Here is a 24,565-nt window from a genome sequence, read left to right as displayed (position 1 = left end):
TGAAACTTAGTGGCTCTAGCAGGATTGGTTTGGAGAGTTGGAGCAGGGAAAGCTTTGGGAGGTTAAAAAAATGCAGTAAGGTGAAATGTGAAGTAAATTGAGGTCAGAGCAGGGATAACTCTGGGGTCTCTTTCACTTTCTACTATTTTAAATTGCACTAAACTTCTGTTACTCTTTTTTTTTTTTTCTCCTGTCCTTCCCATACTTTCATTCCTCTTCTACTTTCTCCAGATTGCTGTGTCTAACATCTGTGTCATCTGTTGAGTTTTGCCCACTGATTTTTGTTCTTGAGCTGCTCCTAATTTCATTTCACCTGTTCTTTCATTTGCTGTCTCTCGCTTTGGGGCTTGTTACATTTTTGTTTGCTTTCCGTTGATGTTTCTGTATTTTATCCTCCCTTGTTACCGATGCATTTGAAGTTGGTTAAGAAAGTGAAAAATCCAGCCCGTGTCGTGTTTCTTTAACTTTCTTCACCTGATTTTCTTGCAGCTCTGATACTATATATTTGAGTGACATGACTGTAGTGAGAGACTTCAACCGAAATAGTAGGATATTGTTCCCATTTACATGAACATTGTTGAGGCACAAGGGGAGAGCTTTGCATGTTCCTGGAGGTGTTATAACAGATAAAAGGTAGAGAGTAGAGACTTAATGTTTTTGCTAAACCAGCAGTGTCACTACATAGTGAATTCAAGGTCAAATTTGTATACAAGTTGCTGCCTTAAATACCACAAGTAGGCTAAAATGTAATATTTATTTGTTGTTCAAGACCTTTAAGTCAAGTTTCAGGTGTTTACCAATACTTTAATAACAGTTTACACTTGGAGAGGAAGCAGGGAGAGAGAGAAGAGAGATGTAGAATTAGGCTGTGCAGCCTTATGTATGTGTGCAAATACAGTGCTGGGGTATTTACTCCTTTGGTGTAGCTTTTCTGATAAAATTCTGCTCTGTTTTTATGCTTTATCAGATATATTTTTTCTCTTTAGAAATACTTCATTTTCTCAATTTAGGTTGTCAAAAAAAACTTTACAGCAAGTAAGAACTGCTTTCAATGCTAAATATCTTATAGTAAAATACCATGGAGAAGTGGTTAACAGAGGAGCAGTTCAGCATTATACTTGCCAGTTTAGTGTCCCCTGTGCAGACACGTCATAATTCAAACACGTGCTCCACGGGGAGATTACATCACTTCTTAAAACAGAATCATATCCCTGACTTATGCAATATTGCTTGCAATACTGGAATTGAGCTGAATCCCACGTTTGTGCAAAGGAGAGGCTGCCTTTTCCAAGCAGGAATTTGTGAAACACATGGCAAAAAAAACCCAACGATGGATAAAACTTGAAATTGTGTGTTCTGAGGAATTAATGGCTGCAAGTAAGACATTGTCAATGGTCATGTTGAACACATAGTATTTTATGATGAAATATCAGTGAAAATGGAAGAGTTGTTAACCCCATGAAGCATCCTTCTGTTGGAGTTGTGAGCTGTAAACAGTATCATCATCTTTTAGTATGTCTGGAGCTCCCTGGATTCTCCTCCCCACTCCAGGAAAAAAATTCCCAATCAAACCCCCAACCCTGAAAAGCCCACCAAACCAAAATACCCCTAAGCAAAGCAACCAATGGAGCGAGGCAGCAGTTGAGAAACCGAGTACTGTGAAAAGTATGAGCGGCGTTAGGTGGTCTTGGCCTTTGCTTTAGGAGAGTCTGTCTCATTGCATTGACGCTGTTTTGGAATAAATATAAGGTTTAGAGAAACGAATAGATTTTTCTGCTTTCAATTATCACCAGGATTGCTGGAATACCAAAAGGATTTCAGTACATGCTTCTAAACTTTGTTACGTACTTAATCTTTTTCTAAATACCAGGTGGCTTGATGTATCTGAGAGGCTGGCGTCTTTGTAAAGTGCAGTTATATAACCTGAATTTTTCCCCGAGAAATTGGCCAAGGCTGAGTGTGGTCAAACAAGTATAAGACTACCTAAAAATTACCTAATACCTTAGGCCATTTACTACTTTGTCTTATATAACTGCCTAAGTTGAGAACTGTAGACTGTTTCCAGCAGTTTGGCATCTGGAAGACGGAAGCACTTGCAGTTGGAAGTATGTAATGTTATTTGTTGTATCGGCATGTGTGTCTATAGAACACTATTCGTAGGATTGCTGTATTTTTAGTGTCTTCAGTGTTTTCCTCTTAGGCTTTATATGTGCATGTTATCCCTTCTATATTTAGTAACAGCCTTAGCACAACTTTTTAATTCTCTATTTTCCTTACATGACCTCATTATTCTGGGCTGAAGAGAGATTAGTTTCTTTTTCCTCTTTCTCATGATGCATATGTATTATACCTGCTTTTAATTTTGTTGAAAAGTAATTTGGAACTAGCTGTATTGTGGAAAAACTGCAGTTGTTGGCAAAACAACTATTAATTACCCCTGTTTTGCCGGGAGATCTTTACCTTCTCTTTTGCGTTGTGGGTAGGCATGGAGGTAGTGGTTCTTGTTTGACTCTTGAGTTGGAAAAAAAAACCAAAACAACAATAGAACAGCCAACAAATAAGCAAACAAACCCCACAACCTCCCCACAATCCAAACCCCATCGATTTAAACTGCAAGAGCTCTTGTATAATACGTTCTGCCTCTGTTGCTTTCAATAAGTTACAATCCTTACAGTATTATAAGACCATTCCTAAAGGCATTGCTGCAGTGAATAGTAACGAGGAATTGCTTGTGCTTCGTTTTGCTTGTGTTCTTCAATTTGTCAAAAAACTTGTTTCAAAAAAACGAAAGATACAAATATTTAACCTACTTTGTGAAACTCGAGTCAATGTCAGGCCAGCCTGGTTGCATATCAACCTCTGGGCTGTTTGTGCAGTGTAGCGAGGGAGTATAATACCAGCTCTTTGGGATTTGAATTGATAAATTATTCATGGAAAAGATTAGTATAGTCAGGAAAGTTGAAATACAGGTGTATGTGAAGCAAATATCTCCTGTGAATATGGACACTGAGGTTAAGACTATTTATTCTCTGACTGCTTTACATAAGTTCAGGCAGTTTATGGGCTCAACCTGAAGATAAATATGTGTGTCTGCATCAGCGTGCGGTTTTGTTTTTCATCTTTGAAAGAAATACAAGATTTTAAGTGCTGTATGAATCTAACTGAGTCCAGCGCAGGGCCACCAAGATGGTGGAGGGAGTGGAACACCTTCCTTATGAGGACAGGCTGAGGGAGCTGGGCCTCTTTAGCCTAGAGAAGAGGAGACTGAAGGGTGACCTCATTAATATTTATAAATATGTAAAGGGTGAGAGTCAGGAGGAAGGAGCCAGGCTCTTCTCAGTGATGGCAGCGGTAGGACAAGGGGCAGCGGGTGCAAGCTGAAGCAGAGGAAGTTCCATTGGAATATAAAGAACACCTTTTTCACTGAGAGTGACAGAGCACTGGAACAGGCTGCCCAGAGAGGTTGTAGAGACCTTCTCTGGAGACATCCAAACACGCTTGGATGCATTCCTGTGTGATTTAGTCTGGGTGATCCTGCTCTGGCTGGGGGTTTGGGCTACATGATCTTTCAAGGTCCTTTCCAACTCCTAATGCACAGTGATTCTGTGATTGTGTATTTCAGAGGTGGCTTAAGTTGCATGAACACTTTGTTACAAAAGTTGAATTTCCTAATTACACTTGATCTGATGTTAATTCCTTAAGTATAATAGTAAATCCTACTATTCCTCTAAAGCATATGCCTGTGTAAATTGTGTTAAGTCTCCACGTGCACAAATACTATAAGTTCTATAATTTCACTCACAACTGTCGCTTCAAAATCGACTAGGACCTCTGAATCTACAATAGTTATGTAGTGAATAGCGGGAAACAAAGTTTAACATGCTGGAACTGCTTGTATGTTTGCTCCTAAAGATCTGTGTGGCTGATTTAGAAGTCTTTAAGCTTAAGAAAAATACTCTTCACTGTAAATTACTGTAAAAAGTTTACAGTTTGTGTTTCTCTGAATGCAATAACGCATTGAGTTTTGGTTTGCATGTCGGTCTTAAATGCTAAGCCAGCCCTACCTGAGCGGGTTCACACAGCACCCCAGGACTATCAGATACTTCAGACTCGATAATGAAACAAATACTGTAACAGCAGGTATTCATAGTTTTGGTCAAATTTTGTTCCTAACCTACCTTCCAATCTCTGCCTGCTGCTTTTGGTTACAATAATTGTAGCTTCTGCTGTTTTTACAGAAAACCCCACCCAAAACAGAGTGAAAGAGGGTAAACGGGATTTAATCAGTTGATTTTCCTACCTTAAATTCAGTGCGGTGGATAGTGCCTTAATTTGCTTACATTTAAGCTTCACTTAAAGTGGAGGGAGGGGAGTTAATCAGGCCCTTGGAGACCCGCAGTGGTACATGGTGCTTTTTGACAAACTAGCTTCTAATCCACTAAGGTGCTTTTGAGAACTGTGCTAACTGTGCTACAGGGCTGTGCCCTAATTCTGATAGGAGCTGAAAACATATGTAGCAATGTCCACTTCTGAACAACTGCAGCCTGCTCTATCATCTTTGACTAGGAAAATCAAGTGATGCAGCAAAGAAAGCATCCAAGCCTCTGAAGTGTTTAAGAACAAAGGTGCCTTTTGTATTGGTTCATGATCAGGTTTTAATGTCTATTACCTCAGCATCGGTGTCAGTGCAGCAGTTCTAATTGCCCAATGTAAGGCGGCTGCTCACAAAGACCAGAATGTGCTGTGAACCAGCTGGAGCTCAGCCAGCAGCTCTATCACTGCTCCTGATCCCAGGATTGCTTAGGCTCTTGCAGTGCTGTTGGGGGCCTTCCCTTCATTGTGCAGATAACCACTTTTACCAGTCAAGGGAAATAGTCCCCTGTCAGTAACTGGTCAGGTAAGGTGGGTGGCGGTGATGGCTTGATGGCTCTGTGCTGTAGGAACCTGTTCCCTCAGAAGAACAGTGCTCTACCTGCATACATGTAGCTCAGCAAAAAGGCACTGATGACTTTCTGAAGTTACTCTGTGTCTTTCCTATCTGTAAGTGGAAATGGGTTCCTAGTGCATTAGTTTGAGACAGGTTCATACAGTAGCAATAGGCGCAGTAGCTCTTGATCGCTGTACTTGTAGGATGGCCCTATTCTGTATGTTGTGAATAATGATTAAGCTGCACTTGGTTGTGCAGTTTCCAAGTGCTCCTGAAGAGAAGACTAGTAACTGCTTTTGGTAGTTCTGTGTTCCCTCCCCATTCCATTTCTGTTTTCACAGCTGCCAAACAGCACAATTGTGGCCTTACCTCTCCTGCCATACTGCATGTTTAAGGTCTGTCCCTCTGCCTCCATAGCTACCTGCTAGGCAGCTCAGCCCTCCAGCCTAGCATGGCCTGGTGTCAAACCCAACGATGGAGATGGCATTCAGGGCTGCTGGTTTATTGTGGCCTGTGCTCTTTTGTCAGCAAAATCTTTTTTACAGCTATTTCGTTTTGGTTCCTAGGTCATAAACTTGTAGGTCTGACTTAAATACCGGTTCAGTAAAGGTTTTCTTAATCTTGGCATAAATGCCTTGTTGGTGCCCATGACAACAGAACCCTTGGTTTGGGTATTCTGTGTCAGTGCTCCCGTGTGGAGCAGTGTTCCTTTGCAGCTTTTCTTTTACCTCACTAAGGACAAGGAAAAAGATTCACCCTGTTATGCAGTTGTCTAGCTATTAACTGGCTAGATGAGCAGAGGGTTATTTTACCTTGTGCTCATGTTTTACCAGCACATGGATTTCCCAACAGTGTAGTTCTGTGTATTTAAGGTAGTCATGTCAGCAGGTAAAGGATGTTCTTTAATGCTTCTGGAATATGCTGAAAAGATTGGAGGTGGGAAGATAACTTGTATCTGTAGTTGCTTCATAAAATTTCAGTCAGATCTGGTACACAATCTGGGATTTTGCAAGTTCTTTGTGTTCCTTAGAAAGGTATTATATTTGGTTTTGTACTTTACTTTTCTGCAACAAAACTAACATAATTTGGCATTTCCTCTTAGGTGAAAATGAACTAATTAGTATCAACGGGGATGCTTATGTAGCTCTTGTAAACCCTGCAATTAGCTTGAAATAAAACTGAGTTATATCATCTGAGATGGAGGATACCTTCACTTCAGAAGCCCTTTATAAGATAGGATGCTTGCTCAGTTATCTTACACTTTCTCTAATTATGCTGGATTGTAATGGGCATCCTCTGAAATACTTAAAATTGGTCTCTCTGACTTGATCTTGAACCAATATAGATAAGCATTTGCCTGTCCTACAGAGCCTGCTTTGGTGGGGGGATTGGACTCGATCTCTGGAGGCCCCTTCCAACCTCTAAAATAAAATTCTGTAAGCATTCTCAAAAGAAATAAGATTACAGAAATGTGTTTATAGCCTGTGCTGTCAGTGGTGCTCGTCAGATGGCAGAAAATGCTGGTCAGATAACTTACTGCAGACCTAGCTGCGGGTGATAATTTGAACACATCAGTTATGCCTTAAGCACCACTCAGCGAATGGTAGTGATGTGTTGTGTTAGTGAATGGTATTCAATTCTTTTTGTTAGGATTTGGAACAAAAATGGCTTGAGTGGAGGAGACCAGGACCCCAAATTAGCTTCCAAAACCATGGCAAAACTAACGTGTGCCTGGCCGAAATCCACTTCAGGGGCTTGTCACAGTTTAAAAAAAAAAAATAACCTCCCTGAACAAACAATTATATGCTTACCACTATCAGTGAAGGAATAATACAGCACGTGTGATACTCTGCAACTGATAAATTTCGTAGTCTTTTCAGTTTCTTAATACTGTATTTCTGTAGTGTCCCTGAGGAGAGCCAGGGACTTGCCTGATGCTCCAGGCTTTCCTGCTGCTGGGGAGGGCTGGCTACTGCAGTCCCCTATTCAACCTGTGCAGCCCCTATAAGGTCTCTAGAATTACAATGTAAGTGAGTATCATCCTGTCCCTCCAAATCTGTGTGTTATAGTGGCTTTGATTTCAATCGTTCTTTATACTGTGCATTCTAAATATAGATGTGAGTCAGCGCCAAAGACCAAGTGCAAACATATAAACCCATTGCTGATAGAATGTCTCTTTAATGACTTCTTCTAGAAACTGTAATTTGAATCATACAATTTTTCTGGAATAGCAGTAGTAGGGAATATCCAGAAAAATTATAATACCACTTTCAGAAAGTTAAGTTTTTCTTCTGTACAAACTTAACTCCCAAACTTAAGACCGTTGGGAGTCTTACAAACTTAACTTTGTATGAACCGTACTAGTCATTTTATTCCTTGATTTTTTTGGCAAGACTAACGTAAGCAAGGCAGATCTGAAGAGAACAAAAGTCAGGGCATAGAGTGCTCTTGTGATTGATTTATTATTTTTTTTCTGCTCACAGATTTTTAGCCATTACAAAATAATTGTTAATTTTGTGGTAAACGCTTGTTGAGAAACCTGGTAGCCTGTAGTTTTGGCTGTGTGGTGGCAGTTGAAGCTCCTGAATTGATATAGTAGCACTAGTGAGACCTATGCAGTCTCACTAGACCTATGCAGTGTTTATGGACCAAGCCTAGTCACCGAGGTTCAGTGGATACACTCCCTGTGCTTGCTCCCATGAAAGTGGAAGGCGACTGATCTCTTGTTAATGGAGGATAGTTGTGGGAAAGGGAAAAGCTGGGAGGGAAGTAGGGACAGTGAGGGACATGGAAAGGAAGTGGGAGACGGATGAAGGAACTGAAGGTAATGAGGAAGAGGTAGATGTGATTCAGCAAGTGAACAGTGGAAAAATAAGGTTAGAGTTGTGAGTCTTCCCAAAATGAGGCTTTTGAAAGAGTAGAATAATGAAGAGTAAATGATGAAGGTGATATAAAGATAATGGGAAAACAGATGGGAGGTGGGAAGAGGAAGATGTGGGGGAAGGAATGGGTGTAAATGGATTTGTCAAGAAGCAGAGAGGAAGGTTCACAGGTGTCTCACATGGATTTCCAATGCATATCCTAGTCTGCAGTATGGTTTCCAATCCTAGTTTAAAGTTTCTGCTTGAGGAATATCATGGAGACAAGCTGGTAAACACCACTGCAGTGATACACATGTCCATGACTGTCCTAGGCTAGCAATTATATGTCTAATGTGTCGCTATTCTCATCTCTAATACCTGTGTGCTACTTCCCTAAAGATGACATTTAGATGAATCCAATCTCAATTTGCTGAGCAGTTAACAGATGTCTTGTTTTGTGTCAAAACATACGGATGTTTTAAAATACTGGGAACGCAAAACATTAATTTTTAGTCCATGAGAGTTCAGGATATTGCATAAGATAGCAATAAAAAGGATTAAATTAGAATGCAACTGTCATCTAGCTTATTGGATTTGTATCCAGTGCAATGCCAAATAATGTAAACTACTTATTATTCTCCTCCAGCGTTGTGAAATTAGCCAAGAAAGTAAATTGAGTAAATATTGGGCTTCCAGAAAACGGGAGCTTTTTTGTGGAGCTTATTTAAAACATTACAATGCTGAGCAGTTCCCACCACAATTTTTGGCAATAAATTTGTAAAGTTCTGATAAGCTATACATGTGCAAAATACATTCCCAGGTATAGTTCTCATCCTCTGTTATTATTGTCATGGAGTGCAGTGAGAAGTGACGCTTGCGTTAGTTATCCTGCCCGTGGGAGAATTACAGGCACGAACTGACTTGCTTATAGAGATACCTTTGGTCACTTCCAAGAAATCCAAGCTTTCAGACTCAGCATATGCTTTTGGGGGGTGGAACCCACTGAATATGACTGTTTGGGTGTGGTGTTTGTTGTTTCCTGCTTGCAGGAGATGTGCCTAAAACCTTAGGAGGTCCAGGGACTTCCTCTGCTTAAAAAGATCGAAATGTAGCATCTTCTGTTATATATGATGCGCTGTCACATACTGGGCAGGGTTTTCTTTGATGGTTGATTGATGGGATAGTATGTGTTTATAAAACTTGCCAGTGTCATCAAGTTGTCAGAAGGCAAGTGACACTCAAAACACATTGGAGAAATCTTTTGTAATTAGTAACAGCTCGGTAATGGGAATTCACCACAGGATGCTTGGAGAAGGACATTGGATGCCCAGCACTGAAGAAGGGGGTTTCAATATCACTGTATGCCACAGATTAAACAGGCACCGGGGCATGAGTTCAGTCCTTCATTTCTGAGGCTTTTAAGGAGCTGGTCCTGATTTTGATGCTTACTGAAGGGCACTGCAGGAACATCTGTGTACTAGGGATGGGAGTGAATTTACGGATTCTGTAAGTAAAGAAAGGGTTTGTCCCAAAGTGAGGGCAGGGCATTAGTAACTGGTTTGTTTTCCTCCTAGGGAGGAGACCATTTGTAGCATGAATTATTAGTGAGACACAGGACAAACAAGGTAGTGAAGTCCATGAGCTTATGGCAAAATGTATTATGCATTTAATCTGCTGACTCATAAAAAAAAACCAAAACAAACCCACTTAAAAGTATAAATAGCATATCAGTCCAAAGAAAGAACTTCTGAAGTAAGAGACTCTTGGCAATAAGTTTTAGTGCATGCGTGCCTCCCCCCGCCTCACCCCACCGCCCTGCTTATAAAATGACAGGCAGAGATTTTATTTCCTTTTTTTTTCTTCTTTCGTCACTGTAGTAAATAAAACTCGAGGCAGTCACAGCTGGCTTCAGCAGCTGAAAACGAATGTCTGGTAACTTATGTTTGGGTGCCTAAATTTAGGTTCCTAAATCTGTATCTGCAACTGGTGTTCTCTTACTGTTCTGTCTTGTCTGCTGGCAGGACAACCAATATGAGCATAGAGCTGGGGTGGGAGTCAGTGCTGGGGAGTGGCATTCCTCACGGGTGAAAATCTGCAGAGTATTTTGGCTTTAACTCCCCATTGCTCCTCCTTCTGCAGCACCAACCACATTTAGTTGTATTATTTCCCAGCTGGCATTCTGCCGTTAGCAGCGCCTAGGTATTGAAAACCAAGCAGGTGACCAGTGCGCTCTTGCAGCCAGCTCTGCTAGTGAGCAGCAGGTTAGCCCAACATCTTGTGTCTTTGGAACCAAGGCTGTAATGTGTAGCAGCCCAGCTGTGCTTTCCCTGCCCTTCCACTGCCCTGTTAGGTGTACAGAGCCAGTTGGGTGTACAGCGGGTGCTTGGAGTAGGGCAATGTCCAGAGAAGAGCAACTAGGCTGATGAAGGGGCTGGAGGGCAAATTGTATGAGGAGTAGCTGAGGGCACTGGGGGTGTTCTGCCTGGAGAAGAGGAGGCTGAGGGGAGACCTTATCACTGCCTACAACTACCTGAAAGGAGGTTGTAGAGAGATGGGCGATGGTCTCTTCAGCCAGGCGACAGGAGATAGGACAAGACAAAATGGGCTCAAGCTGCACCAGGGCAGGTTCAGATCAGATGTTAGGAAAAAGTTCTTCCCTGAAAGAGTTGTTGGGGCCTGGAACAGGCTACCCAGGGAGGGAGTTGTGTTACCGAGCCAGGGTGTATTTAGAAGACTGGTAGATAAGGTACTTAAGGGTATGGTTTTAGCATAGGACAGAAACAGTTGGACTCAATGATTTCAAAGGTCTTTTCCAACCTTGTGATTCTGTGAGTAGATCAGAGTGAGTGGTTATCAAGAGCTGTATGACAGTTCTGCATGCCAATGCCTTCCTGCCCGCTAAAGCCTCTGCGAAGGAAGCTGTGGGACAGTTAGCTCTCAGACTTGCCCCGAGTTGGAAGGACAGGCTCTGAAATTGTTGTGAGAGGATGAAGAGTCTGCTTTTTAAACCTACTGTGCCACTCCGAAGGAAGGTGGGACTCCAGGAGGCTTGGATGAGTAAATAGGGACTGGTGGGAGACAGAGGGTTTGTATTTGTGCCGCTGAAGATTTATATGGTCTGAAAATCTTATAGGCTTCCTCCTGCTATTAAAATGGATGTTTTTCCTTGCTTCCTGACCTCCTTAAGTTGCCACTGGCTTAATAATAGGGGAGAGGTTTGGCATGGGCAGGCTGAACTTCATCTAGACATCGAGGGGCTACTAATTAAATTATTGACGTAATCCTATGCCCAGCATTGGCATTCAGCAGTTAAACTGGTGTAGTAGCATGAGGGGAGTGCTGGGTCATACATCTGAGTTTCTCTGAAGCAGCATGTCTTTCTAAGTCTCATGTTTGCAGGTAGGTTTTGGAATTGCTCTTAGGTCTGGTAGTAGCAGTAACCAAACCCAACTATTTGCAAAAATCCTTTAATCCTGGTTCAAATCTGTCTGAGTAAAACAGCTAAAGGCCGCTTCTTGAAAACTGCATGAGTTTATTATTATTATATCCATTTTTACTTCTTACTGTATGTGCTAGCTAGAATTTGACTTTGACTTTTCTATGCTTGATGGCAAATTTGTCTTCTCCCACAAGTATTTAGACAGCTGAACTGTGGGGATGATTTTCAGCTATATTAGCATTGTTTTTTCACAGCTGTTGCTCTGTGCTTTCCTGGTTTAAATAGGTGGGATGTGATGGGTTTGTAGGGGATGCTGGAAGGGCCTGGTTGGGTTTGGTTTGGATTTTTTGTTTTGGTTTGATTCTTTTTGCTGTAAAGAAAGAATTAGTGGAAAATTAGCGCTGGAATTTTTTTTTTTTACTTTAAACTGAATATAGAACTTGAAAAACGATGATTTAAGTTTCATCTCACCCTCTTTCTAAGCAGTTGTATTCTCTACCTGAGGGCCCAAATTTCTTGTACCTCACCACATTCTCCTGGCAATTTAGAGCAAAAATTAAGAGTGTTTGCATGTTTTGCAGCCTGCATGTATGCCCACAAAATATGCAAGCTTGATTTCTTATGAGTGACTGCTCTCCTCAGGCTGAGGTGCACAGCTGGAAAAGTTCAACTGCATCCTGTGCTTATGATGCATTGAGGAAGAGAGACTTTATAGTTTTAATAATTCTCTAACTATTCACCTTAGGTACTCCCTGCTAAGTTTCCCAATTACCTTATAGCCTACCTGTCGCAGCTTTTAGCTATTGCTTGTCATCTGTACCATTTACAAACTTTTGTTATTTTCTGTAACGTGTTGCTAAGGCAATCAATACGTAATTGAGTTAAAGATTTAAAGCAGGTCTTTTGCTGACACTGTGTTTATTGTTTGGAATGCCAGCTTAATTACAGCATGCATTGCAGTCGCTGTATTATGAGCTAGTCTGCTTTTTGTTAACTTTCTCTGTAAATGAGAAACTGTCAGTGCTTACTGTCTCTCATATTCCAAAGAAAAATTCCCCAAACGCTATAATTGTGTACTTTAAAAATTAAGGAACTGTTGTGCTTAGATCACAAGTTCATTTATTTCTTTTGTTTCTAGAGGAGCTGACCCAAGCATAAATAACTCCTCCCGGTTTTGCAATAAATAAATGAAGAGAAATCTGTCCCAGACAATTAGAAACTTGGTCACGGGAGTTCTCATTGGTTCTCTTTGATCCGAGCAGTTAGACAGGCACAGATCCGCAGCATCCCTTGTGCCAGCAGCTGGCACATGTACTGGAGTTAGTGAAACGAGCCTCCAGGTTGCTACCACTTCAGAAAACAGACAGTTCATTTAATTCTCTCCCCACTTGGTGTATAGTGTAGGTGACAACTGAGCTTCTAAAGTCATATCTGCTTGAGCCTTTTCTCTGCTTTGAGGTTGGTTGATTCTTCAGTGCTTGGAGTGTGTGCCTACAGCAGTGAAGGCTGGTTCAATGCAAAAACATCAAGTCATGAATAAGTATCAGTCCAGAGAAAGACATGACGTGTTTATGGTCCTATTTCTGAATGATTTAAGGAAGGAAACAAACCCTCCATAGCGAAGGAGAGAGCTGGTGGGCCTGGTGCCCAAAGTAAATTTACAGCAGAGTGATCTGAAGTGTATTTTCTTCCTGTATGAAGAGTAGGAAAAAAGTCTGGGGGTATTCTATTGTTGATTAGTGCTTGTTGTACTTGCCACGACAAACAGTGATTTGCTTATACTTAGGCAGATAAGGGAGAGCCAAAATACAAAGGCGGTTGTAATGTGATGGGAATTATCAAGGGGCTCAACATCCAGTGAGGGCACTTGGCAGGAACTGTAGTTCAAACTGAAGTTTCAAGCTCTGGAATGTTCTAATATAAACCCTTATCACTGTGGCTAAATTACTGGTGATTATATAAATTTGTTGCAGTCTTTCAGTGAGAGCTGGAATTAACTGAGGTTTTGGATTTTTAGGGTTTCTAGGTATTAGCAGATAAGTTCCAATGTGCTCTATACTGTGCTTATCTGTAAAATGGAGACTGATTGTCTTCCACCCTGGGATTCCTATCCTTCTATTTAAATTCAATTTGGGGGCACACGAAAAGCAATTTATCAGAATGCTGAAACTCACATCACACAGGTGTTCTGAAGGCAATTAACTTTCTAGAGGTGAGTTTTGCTATTGGTCTGCTACTGGAGAGACAGATGGAAACAGGAGATGCAGAGAAACTTCATCTGAGCACTGCTCAGGGATGACTTCCTGATTTAAAAGGCAACACTTGACATCTTCCAGATGGTTTTTTTGAGCATATCAGAAATAAATTACACTTACGGAGGAACAGTGTAGATAGTTCAGTGGCTACTTGCTAGGAACCCTTCCCTGAAAAGAAAAGTAGAAGCTTTTAAGTAGGTCAGTGGTCTTTAGGAGATGAAGGTTCACTTTCCAGATCGGCTGGAAAACACCTGTGATTTTGGAGAAAATGATTTAATGTCTGTGAATAAGAATAACCTTTTAATGTAAGATATACTGATTAGTGCCATATAAATATTACCATGCTAAAAGTACAAGAAATGGTAGCTTATTATATGATTAAAATGTGTAATTCACTATTGATATAAAAAATCATATGTATGAAAACACCCTGAAGTTTTTGCAGCAGTCATAAATTTCCGCTCAGTAACTAATATTTTTCATCAGGTACATCACTCAAGCTGCACCAGAGCAGGTTCAGATTAGACGTTAGGAAAAAGTTCTTCCCCAAAAGGCTTATCTGTGACAGGCTGCCTGGCGAGGGGGTTGAGTCACCGACCCTGGGTGTGTTTAACAGATGGGTAGATGAGGTGCTCATCATATGGTGTAGTAGAGGACAGGAATGGTTGGACTTGATCTCAAAGGTCTTTTCCAACCTAGTGATTCTGGGATCACAAATGTGGATGCAGAAGAAAGATGGAAACACTGCTTCCCTATCTACCTGTTTGCTTTCTTCCTGGAAAATATAGCCTGCACTACAGCAATGCATTGCTTTCTGGCTGTAAAAACATAGGCACCTTGTGCTCTTAAAAATTAAGAGAGGTAGTCTTCTCCAATGGAAGGCAGAAAGCAGTTGATAACAATCATAGCAATTTTCAGTTCAACACCATGTGTTTAATATTAACACTAAAATCTGTCTTGATATTTAACATTTCAAACCCAAGATGTAGAAATGTAATGTGTGTGGCAATGATCTGAACTTTGAGTCAAAAAGAAAATGACTGCCACCTTATAGCTTCAAGGAAGAGATAAGGAGGATTTTCTTCCTTAGCATCTATCTATTGTAGGCAATGGTATTTGTTTACAGAATTTAAACGAATATTTTTTGTGTTAATAATTCCACCACATGCATCAGCAACACAGTTGAAATAAGAACTTCTAAAAAGGTCATAATCCAGGAAAGGGAAACTCACTGCGAGAATCCATTTTGCTTTGTGGAATTGTGATACTAAAGGAGAGAAGGCAATAGATTATTTGTAACTGTAACCAAAAATACTATGTTTAGCTGACTTGGGCCTTAGTCACCAGGTGTCTGGTGTCCTGTGAAGAACCAGCTGTTTCCATCTTGGACAATGTTTCATTTCATAGTGCTTCTTAAGCTGGCAGTTCTGCTTGCTCAGGTAATCTAGTGCTGCAGTCTTTGCTGAGCACTGGCTGCATCCTCCTGTTCCAGCCGCAGCATTAGTACTTCCCAGTGCCTGTGTAAAGACCACCTCCCGTGGTGCGGCGCAGTAGGATGATATTGAGAGGCACGGCAGCAGTCGGGGCGTAGGAGGATGTGAAGTAAGTGGAGTTGGAATTGGATGTGAGAGAATTTGTGTGCCTCAGGCTCAACCTTCTTTGCACTTTAAGTCACGAGTCAGATGCTGGGAGGCTTTTTATTTAGCAAAACACAGCCACAATTACTTTTTTACAAGTGTTTGTGTGTCTAAAATTATCTCAAGGCTTATGTGTCAAAACTGTAACCTTGAATGAGTCTACAGTGAAGATAGAACGGTGGTGTTTTTTGGTGGGAATGTTGTGGGTTGTTTAAGTCCTCTATTAAATTGATCATACAATACTTCAACGTTTTTTTTTTTTTTCTTCCCTTCATCCCTTATTTTCTTTCCAAAGCATTGTGGCTCTGTGTTTGTGCTTTGAGATACAATGGCAACAGACATTAAGTAATGAACTCCAAATTCATTAGTTCTGTGCTGAAAAACTAAGACATACCAGGCAGTGTCCCCTGCTGAGAGGTTGCCTTGCTTTGGGTGGCTGCTAGGCTGAAGGCTGAAGAACTGCCTGAGAAGTAGCAGAATTGTGTGCAGTGTGTGCCTGTTGGTGCCTAAATGCATTTATAGAAATGTCCCTACTGACCTTCTTTAGAAAAAGTTAAGGGATTTAAGCTAATTATGGTGGTGAGAAACGGGAACTGTGTTGCTGGGTCTCTGGGTGATTACAATTAATTCATTCTCATTTCTTCTTTTCAGGTTTTCTTCTTCTCCACCTTGGCCTTCCCCTTCTCCCTTGAAATGCAGTCGCTTTTCTGTTTCAGTTGCTATACGTTCTGTTACCTCTTCCTTGCCTTACCTCTTTGCTTATGCTTTAAGAGAAGTCTTTTCAACTTCATTTCTTCTGTCACTGGGTCCGAAATCAGTCATCAATATTTATTTCTCCAAAAATAATAAGTTGTACAGGTAATTCATTTTTTAAAGCTTATCTGATGTTTCTGACTAATATTTACTTAGTTTGAGGCACTCTAATCGTTTGTTTTCAGAGTTCTGCTGGAATGTTTCAAGGTTGAGAGACCCGAATGTGGGATTTAGCTATGTTTTGATGTAGAAATGTGCCTCATTTTATTTCTTTTCATTTGGGAGGCTATGTCCAACAGGTATTTCTCTTTAACTAGCTGAAGCCTGTTGCAGGTTTTAGGGATTTCTTTTAAACTACACTTGAGAAATAAGATTTATTTTTTTCTCTGCCCTACCAGATGTTCCACAGCGCTTGTTGGGTTTTGTTTGAGGCCAGTGTTTTACCCAGTCTCTGCATGATGAATGTCTCAGTGTGTACTTGTATATACTTCTGTTCTTATAAACGGTGGCAAGAAGTAAGGAGGGGATAGTAGGCTCCACCACTGTACAGCTGTTGCAGTGCAGGATTGAAGAGCAATGCCTCCCAGCTGACTAGTAACTGCAGCTGTACAAAGAGCAAAGGGTTGCACATAAACTGCTTCCCTTAGAGCTGTGGCAGAAACTGTGCAACAAGTATTTACTTCTTCTCAGCTTCTAGTATTTGGAATAGAACAGGAATTCCTCCAAAGATAGAATTAGATGCCAGTAAGGGCGAAAGTTAGGAGTCAGAAAGGTCTGAGAAGACAGTCATTCAGATCAGTGTGCTGCACATAAAGGCAGTGAGGCTAGTTAATCCCAAGGTTGTTTGGAATCAGCTGTTTGTCCACAACAGACAGATCACCCAGAATGCTCAGAGCCTCAGGATATGCCTACTCTGAAGACACTATTAACTGCTTGCAGCCACTGCTGAGTTTTGTGATGCTTTGAGTAGGGTTTTGACCATGACCCAAGTTAGCTGGCTGAAGTCTGTCAGAGAGGATGATGCTGCAGTCTAACTTCAGAAAATAAAAAAAGAAACAAACCCAAAATAAAACCCAAATGTGAAAATGCCCGTGACATTGAGCAGTGTGTCTGGGGATATGTGGAGGTCTGCAGTAGGAAATGGCCCATTGCATTCTGGCTTAATGCAGGAGTAGCTTCTTTCTCCTGTGGTTAAGGTCCCTGCAGGTGAAGTGTGTGCATTGAGGGGAGGGTGAGAATTCCCTTAAACTGATAAGCCAGCAGCAAGAAGTGCCCAAGTGACAAATTTCCTCTTATGCAATTGAGTTACTTTGCATATGCTTTAATTGTGAGCATTAACTGCATGCCTTTAGCCTTAATGTTTTTCTCCATGGGAATAGATTGAGCCTGTTTCAAGCCTCTCTTGGCTATCATCAATCCATCTAGTTTGGTCAGTGAATATCCAGCCTAAGAACTGAACACACAGTATTGCCTAATTTATCTAAAAGGTTTGTTTCAATTCAATTACCCCTTTTTCTATACTACATTGGAAGTCTTATGTGACCTTTTTGATTAATTCACTTGCTGTAAGACCTATGGTTCGTCCTCTATTAAGGTGAACATTGTACTTGCTCTTTCAGTTGAGAACGTCCCAACATAAGTGCGTTCTTTTGGCTTTCTCTTTTTAATTTCTCATATAACTTAGTGTGGTTTTTGCTAGTAATTTTGTGGCAGTCTTCATAACTTGTCCTTAAAAATGCTAGGTCTCTTTTGCCTCCGTTTTTCTTCGAATGGCTCCAGTTCAGTAGTGCTCATGGGCTAGTCAGACCCTAATCAGCTGCTTATTAAGAGTGACTGTCATCTGTCCTGTGCAGCCCAGTTGTCTGGCTATATTTAGAATAGCGGTTTTTCTGTAACTGGAGACTTTTCATCCTGTAAACAAACCAGATGCATAGCTGTGGTCTGAAGAGCTTGTCCAGACATTAAATACGATGTCGGAGCTGTAGGAGAGGCCTACACAGTTAAACATCGTAATTATTTTAGATAGTTCTTGTCCAGCAGAAGTTAGTGTAAATGCGTTTGCACTGGCACAAATGTGTTTCTGCTGGGAGGAATTTTATTGTGTTTACTGAAATCTTGCACACAATAGCGGCATAAAAGCTGGAGGCTTGCTGGTATAGCTGTGGACAAAGACTGAGGAGGTGGAAACTCTGCCAAAGTGTGGAGTGAGGAATTTGAGGATAGCAGCAATAAAAGACCACTCAAAGGCAATAGTCTGGCAAAATGAAGGCTGTTGAGAAAAAATTCCAGTATTTTCTGTTGCGTAACTCCAGCTTTCTATTTTATGTACATTCCCCCATTCCTTCTATTCTTAGGGAAAAAGATACTGGCCATCAAAATAAACAGAAAGATGGCTTACTACACAGTGCCATGTTTTGTATTTTGCAAGGCACTCCTCATTGTCTCCTATGAGTCAATCTTTTCTGGTTTCTGATACAACACTTATATTTAAAGCATTCTATGTTTTTAGCGCACAGACTTCTAAAGCCTTTGTCTTGCATTTACAAATAGCTTGTAAGGCTTTTGGTATCTTGCTTTGTCGTTCATGGTAGGCATCAGTCCTTTGCTCTAACTCCAGTTTTATTTAAAGCATACTGCCAATGGTGATCAAATGCTTAAACAAAAAAACAGGCAGGGAGATGTGTTTTGGTTGTTTTTTCCAGTAAAAGCAGGTTACCAAAACAAGTGTTCCCTGGGGATGGAGTATGTCACAGCATCTTGGTGATCTGATCCAGTTGTCATCTGGACATAAATGGTATTGTTATGGGCTGGGTCACAGCAAAAGCCATTCCTGAAGGAATCCAGTCTTGTTAGATGGCTGTCTCCTTTCAGATAAGGCTGTGTGCAGGTGCTGTGGTTAATTGTGTCAGCCTAGGTACTGTCTGGGGGGTGACTTTATGCTTATCTGTACTGGCAGTACTGTGCACACATTACACCTGCTATACCTTTATGTCTGGGCAGTCCTCACTTCAGAGTGCCATTTATCTTGTTTTCAGTGTCACTGAGAATGCGTTAGAATCATGGAATAGTCTGGGTTGGAAGGGACCCCAAGGATCACAGAGCTCCAACCCCCTGCCACCAACCTCCAGGCCTGTATCTACACAAGGTTGCCCAGGGCCCCATCCAACCTGGCCTTGAACACCCCCAGGGATGGGGCATCCACCACCTCCCTGGGCACCCTATTCTGGCACCTCACCACCTCTCTGGAAAGAACTTCCCCTTAATATCTCATCTAAACCTTCCCTCCTTCAGCTTTAGTCCATTCCCCCTTGTCCTGCCATTGTCTGTCCTTTTCAAAAGCTGATTCCCCTTCTATTTCTCTGCTCCCTTCAGGGACAGGAAGGCTGCAATAAGGTCCCCCCACAGCCTTCTCTTCTCTAGGCTGGACAAGCCCAGCTCCTTCAGCCTCTTTCCGTAGGAGAGGTGCTTCAGCCTTCTCATCATCTTTGTGGCCTCCTCTGAACTCTCTCCAACAGTTCCCAGTCTTTCTTGGTCTGGGAGCCCCAGCTCTGGACACAGGACTCCATCTGGGGCTTCAGGAGGGCAGAGCAGAGAGGGACAATCCCCTCCCTGTCTCTGCTGGCCACCTCTCCTCTAATGGAAGAGAGTTGCTACGGTTGCACCCATTAAGGTATTTCAGGAATCAAATGTAGAGATTTATCAAAAAAAATATATCCTTACCTTAGTTTTAAGCAAGGTGGTAATATTTATCTAATGTAAAAAAACCCGTACCTATAAATCCATGGAATAAATTGTTGCACCTGGAAAATAGGTGATGGGGAAGCTTTATGTACATTTAGAAAGCTGAAGCCAACTCTTTTAATTACTCCCTTGTATTGATGCACAGAGACCTCACCTAGTTTTTTCATTCCTACTCAGAAATCCTGAAAGCAGTTTTCGGATACCATCCAGTTTCAATCTTTTTCCGCAGGATAGCTCAGATAAATCAGAAAGCTGGAAGTAAATGCTGGTTCCATTAGGGATGGGCTTCAGACAGTCGTTCAAGGTCAAATGCAGCCTGATCTGCACTTGGCTTCCAAGAAGTTTGCCTCTTGATTATCTCCTGGGAAATTTGTCTGTGGCATAGTGTTTAAAAACAGAAAATCCTTTACTCTGAAAAGAAATCATTTAGCTGGGACAAAAACCAGGCAGCTTCTTTAAATTTTCTTAATGATTTGAGTATTTGGGGATGGTTTCAGGAAAAAAAAAAGGAGTTGGCATAGTGATAGGTGATTTCCTCAGCATCTCTGAATCTTCACTGCAAGACACTATTGAACACTAAGGGCTCTTAATTCCCAAGAGGAAAAAAAAGGTGCCAGACGAGCCAGTGGGCCTAAGTGCAACCCATGTCACAAAGCGGGCATTCGGCTGGGAAGCTCAAAGTGCTGAACAGACAATTTTCTGCTTTTCAATGTTTTCTAGAGGAACTGTGGTACAGAAAAGTTAATTGATCCCACAGACAAGTAAATTGAAAAAATTTAAGGGTCTGCAATGTGCAGAGAGTGAGATTACCTGATCTTATTGCCCCTCTAATTATTTCAGCCATTTTAAGCAGGTGACCTGTTTGCTGATTCAGTATTATCTGGGTACCTGTTGGCTTTCCAGCCAATTTGTAATTTCCATGTGCTTCCAACTCCCACAAAGCCAGTTCAAAGAATTCCAATAAAATTAGGTGCAGGTAACGCTTCTCATGCGAAATTTTCAAGTTGTTGCCATATCTAACTTTTTTTTTTTGAAGGAAAGATTGAGTGGGACTCAACGGAGGAATTCTGATAACTTAAAAACAAGTTGCTTCATAGCCATCACAAACCACTGTGTCATTGAGAAGTCAAGTAAGGAAAGGCTACTTAAGACCAGTTGTGAAAGATCTCATAGCATATTTAGGATTGACACTGATGTAAGCGGATTCTCTTTGGGTTTGTGTATTCTTCCTTGCTTTGGTTCTAATAGTGAGTAATTGAGCTTGTTTTCTCTAAAAAAAGAACCTGAAACCTAATTTTACCCTACAATTGTGGGGTGTGTGTGGGGTTCTTTATGCTCCTGGTCTTGACTTTGCCTTCTATAACTTGGACAGAATGGCTAGAGCCCTTGCTGGTGAAGGCTGAGGCAAAGCTGAGTATCTCAGGCTGCCCTGTATCCCTGGTAGTTAGGTCTCCTGTTTCCTTTTGGATAGAGGCAGCATTTTCTCTAGTCTTCCTCTATCACTGTACTTATAAAATCTTTTCTTGTTATTCCTGATGCCCCGACCAGATTCTGTTGGGGTTTTAGCCTCCCTAACCTGATCAGACAGATTCTCTTCAGAAACTTTCTTCCCAGGCTACCTGCCCATGCTTTTGCCCTCTGTAGGCTTCCTTTTTGCATTTACACTTGTTCAGGAGCTCCTTCCTTGTTCATCCAGTCTTCCTGGTGGGTTTTCTTGAATTCCACTTTGTTGGGATTCATCACTCCTGAGCTTGGAGGAGGTGATCCCTGAATGCTAACAAGGTTTCCTGGGTCTTTCTTCCCTCCAGGGCTTTGTTCCATAGTACTCTACAAGGCAGATCCCTGAAGAGGGCAAAGTCTACTCTCCTGAAGTCCAGGGTAGTGAGCTTCCTGTGTGCCCTCCTCACTGTCCTGAGGATCTTTAACTCCACCATTTCATGGTCATTTGTAGGCAAGACTTCCCTTGAACTTCATATTCCCTGCCAGTCCCTCATTGGTGAGAACAAGGTCCAGCAGGGCACCTTGCCTCATTTTCTCCTTTGTCACTTGGAGAAGGAAGTTACCAACACGTTCCAGGAGCCTCCTGGATTGCTTATGCCCGGCTTTGTTGTCCCTCCAGCAGAGGTGATAGAGGGTCCCCGTGAGGACCAGCGTTTGTGAATGTGAAGTTCCTCCTATATGTCAATTGACGGCCTCATCTGCTTGGTCTTCCTGGTCAAGCAGCCTGTAGTAGACACCCACTCCAATGTCACCTGCCCCTGCCCTCCCTCAAATCCTGACCCATAAGTTCTAGGTCAGCTCCACAGCTAAACAAATAGCATTACAGAATCATAGTACTCTTCTTCAGTACTAGTAAGGTTCCAGGTTTATTTCAAATACTTTTTGTACTTGTGACCAAATATGTCTTAGAATATGTTTACAAATATGTGAAGATCAAGCCCAAAGTAGTGGGGGTCTGGTTTTGTGGTTTTTTTCCTGGTTGCCTCTACAGAGCTCTTGGAGCACAGTGTGCTAGAATCCGCTTCTGGGAATTTCTGCCTGTGACATCCACTTCAAATATCATTCACAGCTTAAACACATTAGAACCACATGGCTTACTGTCAACTTAAAAAAAAGAAAAGAAAAATTGCCCTTAAGACTATTTTGCTTTTTCGTTGTTTTTTGTGGTTGGGGTTTTTTTAACTTTGCTCTATTGTGAAAAGGCTGAAGCAGCAGATTTTTTGAGCTTCTGTAGATTCGATGTGCATACCGTGTTTTTTGTGACTACAGTTTTTCCATTTTTAAAAATGAAATGTATCTGTTTCTCAGAACTCAAAATGCTGTGTTTTTCTTGACTTTCATGAAATTTGGCAGTGCATCCTATGCTCCTTCAGTGTTCCTCTATCCCCAGCTGAATGTGCTCAGAACTTCCCAGTGATAAAGACTAGAGTTGCTGGGTTGTTTGTTGTTGGAATGAAAAGAGTATCCAGGCATGGTTTTAAGAGTTTCAATTGAGTACAACAGGTTTACAATCTGGAGTTGTATTATTTGGCATTTCTTTAGCAGTGAAGTGATTTCAGCCATTGAGATGATGGGAAAGGCAGATATGTTGTGTTGTGGCTATGTTTCCTCCTACCTCTGGGAATGTATTTACTTTTATATCCCCTATGATTTATGTATCATCTAGTATAATGAATTAGATGAATTAATTAGCTAGAAGATTACTTAGAATTTTTTTTGAGGACAGTTCATCCCAATCCAGTAGGAAAATGCTCTGTTACATTGCAAAAGGGCAGAGGACTCGAAAACCAGGGAAAGAGAAAGAGGTGTCACCTTTCTCTTAGAAATTAGTACTGGGGACTTTTTGTTTTAATTGAACCTATAGTTAATGTCTAGACTAATTTTGCAATGTGACACTTTATGCTTGTGGACACCAGATGGTGCTGCTAAACTATCTAACGTGTAATTTTCACACTTTTTTTTGAGCAATTGATGCTAGATTTAGTTCCAAAGTCAGTTCTGTACTTCCCATCCAGCATGCCAAACTGTACCCACAAGCTCAGTGCACCACCCTCTGCTGTTTAAGGACGATGGACTGAAAATTGTAAAGTATATTATAATGAAAAGTGAAAATTATAATGTACAAGTGTGGTGTGGAATCAATGTTATAGATCTCACTGAGCAAAAACTGGCATCAGCTGGTGTTCTTCCTGGGCATATAGTTTAGGAGCAAAATCTTAAATCTGATCTTTGAAGTGTCAAGTATATAAGTTATTAAAGTGTGATTTCAGTTTGATTTGATAACTTTGATTTGATAATCAGAAAGCTTCTGATGGAGGCACCTTATTGTCAGGTGAAAACTGCAAAAGTAGTTCTAGAGACTAATTAAATACAATGAAGCGGGGATGAGGGTGGGATTGAGTTTGGTGGGGGATTTTTCTTAGATATTGCTGTTAAGCTTGAGCAAGGCTGTCAGAGCTATTATTGTCCTCTGAATATTTGCCTGAGAAGATCTGATGGTTTAGTTATGTAATTGCATTTCAGAACACGTTTATGATAGCGATGTACGTTTGACATTTGATTTCTATATATTTTAAATTGGTTATCATGTTTATTAAACTGATGTGGTAATCCTAATTGCCAGAAGGGCTGAAGGGGTGGAACAGTTCATTTGGGTTTTAGCTGAATCCCAAAGGTTAGCACTGCAGTTTATCGCTGAGCTATAAATAATGGATTCAAATGTATTTAAGCAGTGAGGAAATGTTTTTGATAAGTATTTCACTGTATTTTTCTTACAAAGCTGTCTTTCTTTTATAGATCCCCATATTAAAGTCTCTGGAAAAAAGGAAAATGTTAAAGAAGCAAAAGAGAAGATCATGTCTGTTTTGGACACAAAAGTAAGCAAGAACTTCTTTAGAATGACACCTGAACCCCTAATTTTGTGGTGACATTGATCTCTGTAAATGGGCACTTTTAAACAGAAGCTAGACGCTCCAAAGCAAAGTCTCCAATATAATGCTTCTGAATGTTGGTATTCAGTGTCTACAAATGAACTTATATGTGCTCCAAGAAAGTACTTAAAGCACTTTTTCCATATCTGAACTCTATAGATTCCAGCCATAGGGCTGGGTTTGTTCATGGAATTGGGTTTTTGCACTTAAAAATGTGGAATAGAGCCTCACTGCAAACAGCAGGTTATGTTCACTTCAGCAAAGTGAAAACGTTGCTTCTGTTTGAAATCAATTTTAGGAGCATTTATGCACTTCTGGTTTTAACTGTCTTCTTATACCCTGAGACACTAGGACCCAGATTTCTAAAACACCTAGATTTTGGCCAGGGGGTCTCATGTTCATCAGATCTTCTTTTCATCCAGTAGCAAGTCTTTTGGGGCAGTGTGTTTGGCTTCTGTGTAGTTGTGTGCCAACTTTCTGATTCTCTCAAGAGATTGCCAAAAGAAACACTCCAGTGATAAG

The 24,565-nt window shown here is 41.1% G+C and overlaps 1 protein-coding gene across 1 annotated transcript in view; it reads left to right on the top strand.

Annotated features, from left to right (window-relative positions):
• BICC1 (BicC family RNA binding protein 1) overlaps positions 1-24,565 on the top strand; it is a gene marked incomplete at both ends in the record, with an annotated part of 108,123 nt that overhangs the window by 59,398 nt on the left and 24,160 nt on the right. The window contains one exon of the mRNA XM_084265088.1: positions 23,910-23,989. Coding sequence (XP_084121214.1) covers positions 23,910-23,989 — 80 coding nt within the window. The remainder of the gene's footprint in view (positions 1-23,909; positions 23,990-24,565) is intronic.

This window comes from Gallinula chloropus, assembly GCF_964237585.1.
Source record: "Gallinula chloropus genome assembly, chromosome: 5".
Taxonomy (NCBI): Eukaryota; Metazoa; Chordata; class Aves; order Gruiformes; family Rallidae; genus Gallinula; species Gallinula chloropus.
This window is presented reverse-complemented; position numbering and strand designations above follow the sequence as displayed.